This window comes from Falco naumanni, chromosome 15 (assembly GCF_017639655.2).
Source record: "Falco naumanni isolate bFalNau1 chromosome 15, bFalNau1.pat, whole genome shotgun sequence".
In the NCBI taxonomy this organism is placed as follows: Eukaryota; Metazoa; Chordata; class Aves; order Falconiformes; family Falconidae; genus Falco; species Falco naumanni.
In genome coordinates this window covers 23159129-23175001 of record NC_054068.1, presented here as the reverse complement: position 1 = coordinate 23175001, position 15873 = coordinate 23159129, and the positions used below count along the sequence as shown (strand labels likewise).

Below are 15873 nucleotides of genomic sequence, written 5' to 3'. Positions count from 1 at the left end.
AGCAAATATCTGACCTCTTTTCTCTTCCTGTGACTCCTGTCTGATGGTGAATTTTTTTTACCTCCCCCTTTTGTTTTTCTTAAAAGCTGCCTTTCAGGTGATGACAGCTCCACTTGCATAGTGATATCAGCAAAAGATGTGGAGATAGTGGCCAGCAGTGATTCCAGCATCACCAGTAAGGCCAGAGGGAGCAACAAGGTAAGGAGCAAGAGGAAAGCGTAGTTCTGTGGTTTTGGGGATTTTTTTGGGTCACGTGAGCTCATGCTTGAATATTTTTAAACAGCAATTACTGTCCCTTTTCCTGTGTTATAGGAGCTTTAAATTAAGTAGAAGTTTGTCAAAGAGCTTAAAGAGGGGCAAAAATTTGGAGTGGTGTCTTGTCGGTGGTTGTTACTCTTATTTCAGAATCTGGCCAAGTTATCCTCTAATTTTCAGGAATAAGTCCATGACCTAAGCTGTAGATTCACGGGAAGGTGTCATTCCTTCACAAGCAAGCTTTTCCTGCTGTTGTTTCTTCACTGGAAGGTCTTCACAGTGGGGGGCGTTTGGGAGAACCAAAACAAAAATTCTTCATAGTTTGCTAGCTTCAGTCCTGCTGAGGGCTCCACCCAGCAGATCCAACATGCAGAAGAACCAATATGCTGATATCAGAACTAGTGCTGTAGCAGAATACTAAGACATGCTCAGAAGAAATGCTAGGCATTAGGAGAGAACGCTCTGGTCTTCGTCTTCTTGGCCCTTTTCCATACTATATCATTTTTTTCCGTAATGTGCAGTGAATTAAGGGACCACAGAGATAGTAAATAAATACTGTACCATGTTATCACTGGTTTTTTGTAGAAAATTCTGAAGATAAAAATGACAGGGAGGATCACTGCTGTAATTTCCATAGTATTTCTTAATTCTTTGCTCAGAGATACCAAATAAGACCAGACTGTCAGTTTCTTGGAAAGCAGTATTAAAACTATGCAAGTGCCTATGCAGCAAATGTGTTTCTGTATTTCAAAAAAAGTTTCTAAGAATGGGAATCCTGACACTAATGCTAATAAAGAGATAAGGGCTGCTTTGCTGTAGTTGCAGGGTAGCGTGGTGTTCTGCAGCATGACAAATCCATTGCAAGAAGGAATGCGCTCCATGAAAGGAGACATTCATCAGCCTCCAGAAGTTTGAATGTTCAGGGCTCTGCTACCTGGCATTCAAGTGCAATTCTCCTTACCAACTGGTGCTTCTAACAGTTCCCTATTAAACATTACAGATCTTCCCTGGAGGAAATTGTATATTTGGCAGGTTTATTGCAGGAAAAAGTTAATTCCAGACATTTCTCATGTTTTGTTTTCTTTCTCCTGAGCAGGTGAAAATACAGCCTGTTGCTAGATATGACTGGGAGCAGAAATATTATTATGGCAATCTGATAGCTGTTTCAAACTCTTACCTGGCTTATGCCATTAGAGGTGAGATACCTTCTCTGTCTTGGATGTGATTTGTATTATTTTGCTCTGTGTATCTCTGAAAGAGTCAAAGTTTGCATCAGAAGAAGGTAAATGTCAGTAATTGAAGCACATCTTGCAATACTCAGAGTGCTGTTGACTATATTGGTTTTGCTGGACAGTAAGCTGATGTTCCGATTAGTCCTCTAATTAAATATTTCTGCTGCAAACAAGCTTCTCTGTAGCTAAGCACAGAAACAGCCCTGCCTGTGGTAATTTGAGCAGATAAATGTTTGTGATGGATTTGCTTGCATAAATTTAGAGTTGAGTTTAAGGCTAAATATAGAGGAGCCTAAGAGCAATGCATATGCAATGTATTTTGCAATAGAAAGGGAGGGAAGAGCAGAACAATGCAGGGAAATACTGTTTCATAACATATATAAAACAAATGAACACTTAGTCATCTGCAGTGTCTCTGTTCTCATATAAGCGCATAGTGTTTAGAGCTCAGTCATCTCTTTCCTTTCTTCTCAGTTCTAGCCCCCTTTCAGTTTGTCTAGCCTTTTACGAAATCTACAACTCTGCTACTGTGTTTTTTTCCTAGCTGAGATTATTTTAGAGCAGCTTTAGGGTGTCTCACCCTTTTAAAAAGTATTAAAGCTTGGGTGCAGTAACACTCTGGAAAGCTGAGTGGTCTGCTAGGGCTGGCGTGGGCATCAAGAAGTGGAAGCAATATGGTCTCCAGAAGATTGCCTGTGCCACAGTGACGTTTGTCTGAAATCGGGAAGCTTTGCTTGGTGTGTGCGTGCTCTAAAGCATGTTCTTTTCAGTCCTGCAAGCCAAAAGCAGTGCTTTTTGCCAGGTGAATGTTTATGATTTTTACATTCCCCTTACAGAGCACGTATTTGAGCTAGCTGCCTCTCAGTGACTCCTTTTCTCCGGTTACTGCAAATGAAATTGCTGTTAAAACTAATTCACTGTCACTGGAGGTCAGCCTTGGAGGTTTGGAAGCTTTATCATGAGCTCGGGCTAAAGATTTAGGCCTTACATTTAATGAAGGCATCTTTCATGAAGATAACCCTGGGTATTATGGGAAGTCAATTTCTGTTGTGTTCTTTTCAAGTAGAACAACTTAGAATTTGTGGTGCTTGAGAAACAGAAGATAAGGGGAATTAAGCTTCCCTTAAATACGCTGCCCCTTATAGGGGCAGGCAAAGTCCTCCTTGATGCTGCCGTTCCAGTCTTTGCGCCAAATCTGAGAAGTGCAGTGAATATTTGTGCCTGTGTTGAAAGTGCTTGTTAATGTGGTACCTATTGATATGGGTTTTCAGAGTGCTGCCTGTGGCAGCTGACGGCAGGATGGGCGCTAGAAATGCTGATGGTTGGGAGCAAAGGCAGTCCTGCGGGGAACCACACAGATCAACGGTGACTTCTCCCTCTGTCTTTTCTGCAGCTGCCAGTAATGGCTCCGCTATGGTGCGGGTGTTGAGCATCAGCACTGCTGAGCGGACCTTGCTGAAAGGATTCACAGGTGGTGTGGCAGACCTGGCTTTTGCTCATCTCAACTCCAACCAGCTGGCATGCCTGGATGAGGCTGGCAACCTTTTTGTCTGGCGCCTGGCCATGGATAAAGAAAAGATCCAGTATCTTGTCAGAAGATATGCTCATATGCGTCTTTGTGTGGTAGTTAATGTGAATACAACCTCCAAACCGCAACTTATTTGTAGCCTTTCCAGAATAGCAGCTTGCAGGGGGAAGGTCAATAGTTCTGCCCCTTCCAGAGTATCAGTCACCCTGTGCCTGTATTCAGCCCAGTTATTACTTGAAATGGCATGTAACTTGAAATTCTAGGGCTGACGTGTTGGTGTTCCTTTCTGGTCCAAGCAAAAACAGAAGTGTCAGTCTGTGTTAGCTGGCCTTGCAGATGGGTGGTGTTACCTCAGCTGTGCGATGTTTTTTTACTCACATTTGTCTAGCTCTTTTCTTAGTTACTTTTCTGGGGAAGAGGACGTAATAGTTCCTTCCCACTCACTATCTTCCTTCCAAACCTTCTTCTGGTGGTTCTGAAATTTCAGTGTTTCATTCATTGCCCTAAATCTTTGCCTTTTAATTGCTAGGAGTGACTGCTTAGTACTTTTGGGAAGCATGTCAGTCTGTGGGATATGTCATTGTAGTTTGTGGCCTCTGAATTTTAATTGTATACCATCACTTCAAAAGCAACTGGAGCAAAGGCAGTAGTAGTTGTTTAAGGTCTGATCTGTAGGGGTGGACTAGAGCACTCAGCCTGGGGCAGTGTGTTAGCTTTCCTGTCTTTCTGTGGTAGTGTTGTGACCCTAGCTGAAATCAGTTAATCTGTCCACCAGCAGTTGCATGGATTGCACATTCAGATGTGGCTGTGTGCCCCTGTTGTGCTTACCCTGTCTGCAGCCTGCAGGAGAAAATTATGAGACTTAACCTTTGCAAGCTTAACCTCTTCTGCCAGCGAAGAAACGGTAGCTTGTCTGCTTTCTTAGCAGAATCCTTTTACCTAGTTTCATTTGAATCAGTGAGCCAAAAAGTCTTGAGGTTTTACAGTATTTAAGAGGGCCAAGCCTGAATAGGTTATTGCTGAGCATTAATAACACAGCCAGAATGTTACATTTCTTAACCATGGTGATCAGAGAGGAGATCTTGGTTAACATCAAGCGACCTGAGAATACACCCTTGAACACCTCTCGACGAATCATCTGGTGCCCTTTCATTCCGGATGATAATGAGGAGAGTGGTGAAGAGGGAAGTCAGACGTTGGCATTGTTGCATGAGGACAGGGTAAGGAAACCCTATTCTTGAAACATTGTCCCTTATTACCATTAGCAGGAGAGAATCTAATGAAGGAAAGAGCTCATATGGTTAGGGTTGTAAAGACTCCTGTCTAGTCCATGTTGAGGATCCTCCCATAATATGAGATGTGGGATTCTTCTCCTCCGAGGAGAGGTCATACTGATCTTTCTTTGGGCCTCAGGAAGATGGAAAGTGATCATTTCTGCTCGCCATCAAATAGCCAGGACCACTAGAAACAACGTGGAGGGCCAGAGGCATTGCTCTTCTGTTGAGGCTGAGCCAGTGTGTAGGGGAGGGGGCTTGGTGAGCAGCAACCACAATTGCCAAGAGCAATTCCCTGCACTTATGTATGGCTGGATGCCAGGAATCTAATGGCCAAATTGGGTGAAAATGGGAAGGTTTATGTCACGTACTTGCCATTGGGCTGGTATGTCAGGATATGAGACAGTGGATCTAAAAAAATCTCCACTGGATCAGACCAGTAGTTGTGGAAATAAACCTGTGTGCCTGCATGTTTGTTTTCCAGGCAGAGGTGTGGGATTTGGACCTTATCCGAACGAACAACAGCTCCTGGCCGGTGGAGGTGCCTAGCATCAAAGAAGGCTTCATCGTAGTGAAAGGCCACAGCACGGTAGTAAAGCTTTTTTTTTTCTTCTTTTTTTCTTCACTGCCATCACACAGGTCATCGCTGAGGTTTTCTTTGTGTCCTGGTGTCTCAGGAGCTCTAGTTCTTAGGGTGGTTGGCTGTAAAAAAACCAACCCAGTTTCTTACTCACCCACACCTATCACCCACAACCTACTGGCTCTGTGCACATGCTGTTGGTAAGTAACCTCTGTTTAAGGAGCTGAGGTGAATGTGTAGTCATTTGCTTTGAAAATGGCTCTTGGAAAATCTTACCTGTGTTTCCAAGGGCCTGTTTGACAGCCTGGGCTGTATTTCAACTGTCTTGTTGTATCTCCTGGTAAATGGCGCACTTAACAATGCTGTGGTTTACTGCTGGATAGGAAGGGGATAATTAAGCCCAGTGTCAACTTTAGTTTTTCTATGATTTCTCCAGTGACTGTAGTTCTAGATGTGAATGCAGCGGACCAGGACTGCAGCTGAGTATCCAGTAGGCGATATTTTGAATATAAAAGAAACAACTGGAAAGAGTCCAGTTTTGCTTCTTGAACAGGAGGATGACAAACTTTTTTTATCACTTAGATGAAACAGTAATGATTGTGAAAAGCCACAAGATCCTAAAAGAAAATGAACAGTGTTCATAACATGAGTAACTGTAGGAACAGTAGCAGCACAATCTGTTGTACTTACACTTGCTGTCCGGAAAAGGTGATTGTTATTATTACCAAAAAAAAAAAAAAAAAAAAGTCCTGTCAGTTCTTCTGTGAAGGGTTAAGCTGTCTAGTGATGTGTCTGTCAGAAATCGTTCTGATCTCCTGCACTATTGGACTGTTAGTCAAATTCCTGTTTGAAGAGAGTAGTCTGTCTTCCTGTGAAATAAAAAAAGCTATATAATGACTTTTCTGTGTCTTTCCTCTCCCCCTACCCCTTTGTGTAGTGCCTCAGTGAGGGAGCACTTTCTCCGGATGGAACTGTGTTGGCCACAGCAAGTCATGATGGTTTTGTCAAATTCTGGCAGATCTATATTGAGGGGCAAGATGAGCCAAGGTAACTGGAGAATTAGAAAATGAAGGATCTTGGAACTGAGAGCAGCAATTTCTCTGTGAGAATTTCCTTGTTACAGAATCTTCTGTGATGTTAATTCTCAGGACATTATAAAGATACAGGGTGAATGTTTGTAAAGTACTTTGTTGCTGAAGAGCTGTATCGATGACTTTCGCACAAGGTTTGGTGAACTTAGGGAAAAAGCAAAGAGCTGTGTCTGGAAACCAGAGTTCTGTGCTTTGCACAGGCTGTAGCCAGACTCTTTTGCACTGTCTCTGTAAATGCAGAAAGCTTCTCTGAGCTGTTCCTCTCAATGCTGACTTCTTTTATGTATTGTACCCTGGTTAAAACACCAAACCAAATGGCAACATGTGATTATATTTATTTTTTTAATCACAATTTATGTCTGCATGGGCTATGATGTCCTTATTTTATATAAGCCTGTAAACAGCTACAAGTTGGTAACACTTGGTGGCTCCTGACTTAATGCTGCCTTTGGACAAGGAATAATGGGTTCAGTGCCCACCTCTTGTCTTCCTCATTTACCACTCCCTGCACACTTGGATGTTTTCTCTGATTCTTTCCCAGGTGTCTTCATGAGTGGAAACCCCATGATGGTAGGCCTCTTTCCTGCCTGCTGTTTTGTGACAACCATAAAAAACAAGACCCAGAGTAAGTTCCAAATCCAGTACTTGAAGTATCAAAGTTTGGTAATGTCTTCTAACTCTACCTTTGGAGGGTTCCTTGTAACCGCATGGTACTTGTAAAAGTTTAGCTTTGTGGCAGGAGCAAGTCCTGTTCCCTTTGTAGTCAATTTTCTAGGGATGGAGAAATAAATAAGGCTCTGGAGCACAGCCTAAAGTGACCTTAATCCTAGTGTCAAGTCCATGAATAAATTGATGAGTCCTTTCAGATGTGTGGTATGGTCGGTTTCAACCAGCCTGCTACCCTCCAAATTCAACTGCAGTTGGTTAAAAGAATAGCTTTTTATTTTTATTCTTTCTTCAGTCAGTTGTGGCCTTAAGGTTCTTGAGAGCTGTAGTGGTTTCTAATCTCCCTCGAAAGCAGAAGTTTTCTGCAAACTTTAGGATGCAGTTGGGCAAAATCGGTTATGGGCAGCTTGTGAGGAACTTTTCTGTGAAATGTCCATATCGGAAGGACCATATCTTTAAGAGAACTAATGTCTGTTGTGCTTGCAGGGTTCCCTTCTGGAGATTTCTCATTACAGGAGCAGATCAGAACAGAGAACTGAAGATGTGGTGCACTGTGTCTTGGACCTGTCTGCAAACTGTCCGGTAGGTGTTGGTGTGCCAGCTCCGGTGAAGGGTTGGGCTTACTTCGAGCAGCGGATTGTAACAAAGGTCTCAAATTCCAGGTATACTTAATTTACAAAGGTGGTCCTTGATCTCCGAAGGAGTCTACTCTAGCCCCAGGTAGAGGCACCTCCTTTGCCAGCCTGACCTGTGTTGAAAGCTGTCAGGGCTGTGGCAGGCTGTAAGGTCAACCTTCAGTGAGGCCGGGGAGGTTGATACTTCATACAGTCTCCTTGGTGTTACTGAGACCTGTTGTTTTTGCTTTGTTCCATAGAGCATAGACATACCTGCAGCATGAGGAGAGGCATTCCAAAACTGCACACCTTGAGTGCTTTCTTCTGTAAAAATAGTAGATATTCAATGAGCAGTCTAGGATCTTTTCCTGTTACTGCTTTTTCTGATTTAAATTATGAGGAGCTGTTATGTTGACAGAGCTGAAGCAATCGTACAAGGATTATTTGCTGAGCCATATAGGTCCAGAAATTCAAATTCTGCTTTAGTCCATTTCTTCACTCAGCTTATGTTCCCTAATTTTAGGTTTCTGCTGGTGGGTCATGGCCTGTCTGATGACATGAATGCTTAAGGCCATATCTGAATTGTCCTCTTAAAGCAAGAAGAATATGGCATACAGCCGAGTGCTGCTTTTTCTGCCTCATACTACAGAAGGTCAAAAACCTGTAGAAGAGTTACTTTGTTTTGGTGGATTTTTGTTTTTAAATCTGTAGCATTGGCTTTTGTCCTCCTATGAATGTGGGACATGTCATCCTTCATATAAATGTTCATAATCCATAACTTAATCCTATTGTGTGATCTCTCTGCTGGTCTCTTAGCTGAAGTCAGCGCTGATTTCTGCAATGATGTTTTAGTTCTAGTGGGTGGTTGCACTGTAATATGGCTGTAAACTTTTGAAGATACATATTTTTTTAAATGCAGATTCATAGCAGTTGTTCTAGTTGTGCTAATCTACCTTGCTTTCTTCACCTCCCGTCCCTCTTATTTATGGATCTAGCTTTTCTCCTGACATCTTCAGCTCCATGAGTGTTCTTCCCAGCCTGAAAGTCTGCCTGGATCTCTCTGCTGAATATCTGATACTGAGCGATGTCCAGAGAAAAGTAGGTGGTTCATTTTGTTGCTGGCTGTGTGGGTGATGGTAACAGGAGAAACGGCCTTCTGTGTGACTGGTTCTGCTGCCTAGGTCTAGGATTTGCATGTTAATAGCTAAAAATGTAGAGATTGGCCTCAGCTATTTCACCATAAGATGACAAATGTAACAATTCAGCTGATTAATCCTGAGGAGCCTTGAGCAGTGTCTCTCACCCTTAAGTAAAGCTCTCATTTGGAGACACCTGTGTCTGGCACAGTAGGATTGAGTTCCTGATCAACATTGGCTCAGATGGGAGTGTTCTCTTGGGTGTTCTGTTTCAAATTCAAATGGCCCAGACTTTGTTCCTCGTGTTATTTCCGTTGTCCCAAACCTAGTTCAGGGGCTAGGCTTTGTAGCCCACACACACATATACATGGTCTGCTCTGAAAGCCCAGTGACTTACTGTTTCTGATCCTTCCAGGTTTTGTATGTGATGGAGCTGATGCAGAACCAAGAGGAGGGCAAGGCTTACTTCAGCTCCATCTCAGAGTTCCTCCTCACCCACCCAGTCCTAAGCTTTGGCATCCAGGCAGTGAGCCGCTGTCGGTTAAGGCACACTGAAGTGCTCCCAGCAGAAGAGGAAAATGACAACTTGAGTGTGGGTAGGTGATGAAGAGAATTGGGCTGCTGTGAGGTCAGGATTTCTTTCTTTGATGGTTCTGGCTTTCCTAAGAAAGGCCGGTCTCTTCTCCCAAGTAACAAGCGGTAGGGCACTGATACGGGTAGCAAGTCAGGAGCAGACTGCGACTGAAACTTCGGGTCCCTGATTGGTGCTCATGTGATTAGGACAATTTGCATAGGAATGCCAATTCATTTTTTTGTGGGGAGTGAGGTTTATCTTTTCTAGTTGGCCTGCTTAGCTTTGGTGAGACTGGTACAGGGTACTGAGTGAATGTTGTCAGTGTTGGCTGATGGGAAGTCATCGCAGAGTTCTTCATAACTATAGTTGTCTACAACCGGGAAGGATGTTTGAGCCCTGTTCCGAACTTCTCTTTGATATAAGCTAGCGTGTCTCCAAATATATCCAACTGGTCACTGCAACAGCCAGTCGAGGCAGTTCCAGACCTCAGCTTCTTCCTTTTTACCTAGTGAAGTATCTTTTATTCTCAAGCCCCTCTTCCTTGAGGCTTATTTGGCTGGATTACAGCAAATGTGATTGTTGTCACACTGAAAAGTAAAGGGAGTGTAGGATATGTTTTTTCCTTATCAGGGCAAATTCACCTCTGAAGTGGAGAAGTTACAAAGCTGTATCATGCTGGTTGTCTGCTAGTTCATTTGCTATGATGGTTTTCTAGTACTTTGCAGTTCCCTTCCAACTTCATGTTTTACTTTTGTCTCGCTTCCAGAAGGTGCTCAGGGAGCTGGGGCTGTTGAATCAGCAGCAGGCGTGCTGATAAAACTCTTCTGTGTGCACACCAAGTAAGTACGTGTAGTAGCTACCATGGGCAGCTGTCCATGGCTGTCCTAATCCTGCACTGACCTGTAGAAACTTAACTTACAGGTTCCTTTTGCTTGTAACAAAAATTACTTGGACTCATAGAAACTTGTAGGCTGTGGTGTGTTCAGTGTTGCCATACCAGGAAGTAGCCTTGCATGGTGCTGTGGCAAGCTAGTAGTATTTTTGTTGCCGTGAGTAAGCAGTGACTTAAGAGTTGTGCTCGTGCGTAAGTGCTGAGGAAACATCTTTCTAATACCCTGGGTGCCAGAACTGGGAGATGCAGCTGAATGAGTATCAGCTTCTCCGCTTCTGTTTCAGGTGGTAAACACTAAAGCATATTCCAAGAGAATTGGTTCTGTGAAGAGAAATCTCAGTCTTAGAGTTCTTTCGGTGATTCATAAGCTAATCAGAGATGCCTGTTTTTTTGCAGAGCCCTACAGGATGTGCAGATTAGATTCCAGCCTCTTCATAGCCCTGACATGAGTGCCTCCATGCCTTCCCATGGCTCTCATGAGGAGTTTGGTGAGCATTTGTGTTAAATTGATCTTCAGTGTTGCTGAGCCTTTAAAGGTTGTTGTGGGGGCAGCAGGAGGGCAGCTGTAGGTGCCTCTTTGTAATAAAGTGATGTCATTGCATAAAGAGTTCTGAATATGGACTGGCTATGAGGCAGGCCACCTGACTAGAGCCTGGTATAAGTATGGAGCACGGGGACATGTTAGGCTAGCAGTGCTAATGCTTTGTGCACGCTTGAGTTCACCTTCCTAGGTGATTTGGCACTTGCGCCAGGAACTTGATGTTTGTCTCTTGTCAGGTGGAAGAGATGAGAGTGACAGCAGAGCTTTGGGAGCAGAGCGGACTGGGCTGCGTGTAGTGTGCTTTTTCAGTTTATTCACCATTCCGGGATGTGGCTGTTAACTGGCCTTGTGTTTAGGGAAAAAAGGAAGATTGGATCACTTATTATCAAAGCCTGATAAAATCTACTCTTTAGCCTACAAGAGTAAGCATAACACAGGATTTGCTTTCTCCTAAGCTTTGACTAGGATGTTGCAGTGGTTTTACTTGGTCTTTTTGGAATCAAGTATGGCTGGCAATGGCCTAAGCTTGTATACCTTGTGTAATTAAATCTTCAGCTTTTGGGGAAGATCCTGTAAATGTTTTGTATTTCTCCTTTGAAAGCCTTTCCAGACCACATGGCTGATCTGAGCACAGAAGGGCTGGGATCTGAAAAAGGATCGGTGCATGGCTCTCAACCAGACCTGCGGCGCATTGCTGATCTGCCTGTACCAGCAGACTTCCTTTCTCTCTCAAATGATGCCAAACCTAAGCTGATGACTCCAGATGCATTCATGACACCAAGTACATCTCTTCAACAGGTAACCAGAGATCATCACTGATATTGGTGGTACCAGGGGTGGGTTTGGATTTTGATATTTTGGGAACTTTTTCTAGGCCATAGTAGCTGATAGGCTATGCTAGCTGAATGCAGAGCAGACAGGAAACACTGTGCATGTGACCAAACTTAGTAAAGACACGCTGGCAAATCTGAAATGCTAGGCTGACCTAAGCTTGTGTTGCAAGTGCCGTGTGTTGCTGCAAAACTGCTGATGTAGCTGTGTTGTGTAGAAATACAGGTTTGCTAAATAACTGCGTTTACGCTTGGAGACTGCTCTTACTGGTTTACCTGTGGTGTTTGGGGTTTTGATAGTAACTACAGTGGAAGACAATATGCCATCTCTGCACATCCTGTCTGATGGGATCTTGTGGGGAATGCATGCCAGAAATGATCAGGTAGGTGGAAGGGACTGTAACATCTTCTGCATGAGATCTGCAAATTGTTAATCCAGAAGCTTGGTGGGTTTTTTCCGAATCTAACACAGCAGACCTTAACTTGTACAGAAAGCCCAGGGGTTTTGGTATCAGGAAGCATGTGAACCATTCCTTAAGATTTGGAGATCTCTGCAAAGGATAACAGCATGTCTTGGTGAAGATTCATAAGCATTTAGTCCTCAGTGGAGCTCTGATAGAGCAGTCAGAAAACATATAATTCCTCTTAATGCTCCATTATGTGTGTGGCCAGCACTGCTGGGCATTTCCAGACACTGTCTGGCACTGACACTGTGCATCTGTCTAACTTAGTGCAGGTTTCTGCTCCCCTTCTTGGCTATGCCAACAAGCAGAAGTGCAGGAGCTTGCTGTTTCTTGGCCACTCTGCATCCCAGTGTCATAATAGTTTGTCTTAAACCTACTCGGATATTGTTGCTTTGTAGCCTGCTTCTGTGCCTTTGTACTGAATCGCTGTACTGGATTTGTAACTCTGTAGTTTTCTCCATGTGCTTTTAGAATGGGAGTAGACATAAATTAAAGAGTATTATTTAAAGTGCATCCTTTCAGAAAAGTGATCTGCAACTTAATGACAGGGTGTGGATTCCAGTGGTGAGAAGCTATGTTGTTTGTTTTCTTTGCCTCCCTGTGAGAAATTAACTGTCAGCAGTTATTTGCTGTGCTGATACAGTTCTTAGAGGCAAGGAGGAGAGTGTGAGCAGCACTCCACGTACACATCATAGGGCAGGGCTTCCCCCTCCAACGCATGGTTGTCACCACAGCTTGAGCATGTACTGGAGGAGCCTGGATGAGGATAGACAGCAGAGGAAGATGTGCAGAAATGGAGTTTATGCTGACTTGACTAATGAGAGTGAGCCACCCTGGTGACAACTTGGAGAACAAAGAATAAATTAAAATCCTCCTAACGGTTTTAATGTTGCTGGCAAAGTTGCTACATGCAGGAGTTATTTTTGTGCCTGAGGGTGGGTAGCCTTCCCAATGCAAAGATGTCCCAAAGGAGCAGAAAGATGGTTGCACATACTGTTTGCTACAAGGAGCACCTCATTCTGTAGTTTAAGCTGTTTAGTTTAAACCTGGCACTTCACTGCTACCTGCTTCATGGCAGGCTTTCTCCTGCTGGACCCAGGACCTGGGAGCACTGTAGGGTGGACATCGCCCTGAGTTTAGTTCACTCTCTGCTGTAAGCACTGTCAAGTGTAAGAAGCCTGGCCACACTGGCTTTCCCAGCTGAGCACTTGTGTGTTTATCTTGGTGTTCTCTGTAGGTGTTTCTTGGTAGCCAGAAGCAGTAGTGGGGGCCAGCATATCCCATGTGCTCTACACTGCTAGCCAGCTAAGCTAGAGGCACGATACCTCTTCCTGTGCATTGGAGCATTCTACTTCCATGTATCAGTCCAGCAGTGCAGGACCTAAACCCTATACAGACTCTGGCCTCACAAGTGGCGACAGACCTTGACCAGAGCAGTCAAGGTCAAAGAACGAAGTGGGGACCTAGTACAGAGCCCTGCAGAGTGCCACTTTGTTTTGGGAGAACAATTCCTCAGTAAAAGTAGTCATGGTCCACGTGATGAGGATGTATTGGGGTTTGCCTTTGACCAGCGTCTAAACACCCTAGCAGTACAACTTGACCTATTTTTTTTTTTCTATTCCTCTTCACCGAAGACTCTTCAGCAGTTCTTTTGGAGCCAGCGTTCTCAGGTGACGTTCTGCTGTTGGACTCTTCTGTCACATCCCGACAACTGTGTGTTTTCTTGCAGATCGCTGTATCTCCAGGCAGCAGTGTTAGTTCCCTGACTGCAGTCACAGCCATGAGTAGCACTTCTGTCGCAGACGCCTCCATGCCCAGGTAAATAGCATGTATGTTAAATAATATATCTGCGACTGAGCTGATACAGCCCTTCAGGGTGGCGCGGAGCTGTAGTGTATCTTGTAGGAGAGGAGACTGTAACCAGAGATAGAAACTGGCCTGAGTCCCAAAGTCCCTATACAGGCAACTGTTTGCATCTCTAATGCAGCTTGGAGCATGCCTGTTGTCATTCAAGGGGCCAACAACAGTGTTTCATTTGTGCCTCAAAGGGTTTCTCTTACTGCATCTCAGTTTTGTTGCTTTACATGCTTCTCCCAAAGGGCTGTCATTGTTTACAGGTAAGAGAACACTGCAGCCACCAAGGACAGGGAGATAATTGGGACTGTTAGGAAAAATCTTACTAGTGTCACGGTGGGTTGGGCTGCCTAACCAGTGAAAACTTCACTTTGGGGGGCTGGGAAAAGGACAGAGACCTATCCTGTAGTGTCCTCGTTCTCCCTAAACTCTGTACAGTGTGCACTGAAAATATAACCGGTCCCTTCTCTCACTGACCCTTGGAATTCCAAGAGATTGCGATGCCCCTCTCTTTTTGTGTTTTTTGATTTGGTGGGTTGTTGTTTTTTTTTGTTTCCACCTGGTATCTCTTTGGGCTGGATGGGGACTAGGGAGTAGCTGACCATGGTGGAAAAAGCAAGGGCTTGAAGAACGCTAGTGAAGTTTGGGTTGGGCTCCTCCTTTGATCCCGTCTCCTCACCTCAAGTGTTTGCTGCAGGTCTGTATCACTGGGTTGGCCTGCTTGATTTTTTTTGTCTATCTGTTTCTTGCAGGCCATCAGAAGACTTGACCGTGAGCCCCAAGATGCAGCTGGACACCAGCCTCACGCTGAGTAGCAGCAGCAGCAGCCTCCAAACTAGTCCTAGGAGCCATTCAGTTATTATCCCAGGCCTCCCTGACAAGCTAACACCAAAGGCGCCTGTTCCAGTAAGGCTCCAAATGCTGTTCCCTTCCTCCTCCTTGTGGGCCAAGGGACCTCTCTCTGTGGGCCTATACAAGCTGAAATTAACCTTACTTAGATGATATTAACAGGGCCAGCGCCTGCCCTTTGGAAAACACAGATGCTGGCACTGATCTGCAGCCAGGTTTACCCATGTTAATGGAACTTGACCCTGTGTAAAACAGTTGCTGAAGACTAGACAGCTCTAGCTTGTGCTGTCGTTGTCACTGGTTGAACATGGTCAGCCTTTGTGTTAGGAGACAGTGCTACCTCGAAAGGTTTCTTCCTCCTTGTTGGTCTGACGAGTCTGAAACAATCATTTCCCATTCCTCAATTTTTCTTTCCAGGTGTAATGTAAAACAGGTTATGACCAAAGCTTGAAATTGAAATAAACTTTTCGGTCCAGGAGGTACTCAGTGTTAAATCTAACATTTTTCCCTCAAAGAGAAGGGATCCTGAAGCAGAGCAGGGTGGTAGAACTGGTGTTACATTTTCTCTTGGAAGTGTGTCCAAACTAGCATCGGCTGAAGTGTGTTGTTAGCACAGGAGTCACAGGAGGAAAGGATATGGCTGGCTGTTTCCAGAGGTGGTTGGTGTAAGATGCCAGGGATTCTTGGGATGTCTCCACGTTACCCTGAAGGCTCTTATTTGATTTTTGTATTCAGGTCACACCAGGAAACCCCTCTTTAGCACTGGAACTGCAGGAGGTGGAGCCCTTGGTGGTCCCCCAGGCGTCTCCCACCCGTGAGCGCTCGCCAGATGTCATTTCCTCTGCTTCCACAGCCATGTCCCAAGATATCCCAGAGATTGCTTCCGAGACCTTGCAACGTAGCTTTGCGGCAGCTCCGTCTGGGCTCCCTGCAGAGGTGCTGGAGCCCAGTCACCATGCAGACAGTATGGCATCTGCTGCCTCAGCCTTGCATTTGCTGTCTCCGAGGAACCGGCACAATTCAGAGCACAGCCACCACTCTTTGGACATGCCTCCAGTGGAGGTGGACAGACTGAATGCTCCATCGTTACTGGAGACTGCTTTAACTCAGGAAAATGCATCTTCTGACAGTGTTGTGAGTCAGCCATGGCCAGCAGCTCCTGACATAACCAGAGAAACTAGGAACAGCATGGCAGACAGGTAGGTAATCACTTGGGTTTGTCTTGCTTAGGGCAATTTCTTTGCACTTGCCAAACTGCTAGCTTGGTGAAAAGCTCTTGAGGTGTGATTAAACCAGAGCAGTCCTCCATCCCTCCTTTCCTTGGAGGATCTGGTGATTCAGCCTTCCTGTGTGCTTGGTCTGCGTATGCTGTGTCCTGAACTTCCTAGGCCAGCTCTAACAATTTCTGCTCTCTCATATCCCTTGCAGCATAAAGGATCTCTGTTAAGAAGGTGAAAAGTCTGCTTTATTGACCTTCTTGTTCACCTGGGAAT

The 15873-nt window shown here is 44.7% G+C and overlaps 1 protein-coding gene across 2 annotated transcripts in view; it reads left to right on the top strand.

The window, feature by feature from the left end:
* EDC4 (enhancer of mRNA decapping 4) overlaps positions 1–15873 on the top strand; it is a 35451-nt gene that overhangs the window by 5427 nt on the left and 14151 nt on the right. The window contains exons 3-19 of one of the 2 annotated variants that reach the window (XM_040615210.1): positions 87–198; positions 1352–1451; positions 2881–3070; positions 4088–4235; positions 4774–4878; positions 5807–5916; positions 6502–6585; positions 7113–7208; positions 8236–8338; positions 8792–8972; positions 9717–9789; positions 10239–10330; positions 10985–11181; positions 13407–13495; positions 13777–13794; positions 14284–14437; positions 15116–15579. In XM_040615210.1, the coding sequence (XP_040471144.1) occupies positions 87–198; positions 1352–1451; positions 2881–3070; positions 4088–4235; positions 4774–4878; positions 5807–5916; positions 6502–6585; positions 7113–7208; positions 8236–8338; positions 8792–8972; positions 9717–9789; positions 10239–10330; positions 10985–11181; positions 13407–13495; positions 13777–13794; positions 14284–14437; positions 15116–15579 (2316 nt within the window). The remainder of the gene's footprint in view (positions 1–86; positions 199–1351; positions 1452–2880; positions 3071–4087; positions 4236–4773; positions 4879–5806; positions 5917–6501; positions 6586–7112; positions 7209–8235; positions 8339–8791; positions 8973–9716; positions 9790–10238; positions 10331–10984; positions 11182–13406; positions 13496–13776; positions 13795–14283; positions 14438–15115; positions 15580–15873) is intronic. The other variant, XM_040615211.1, reaches the window with a different exon arrangement.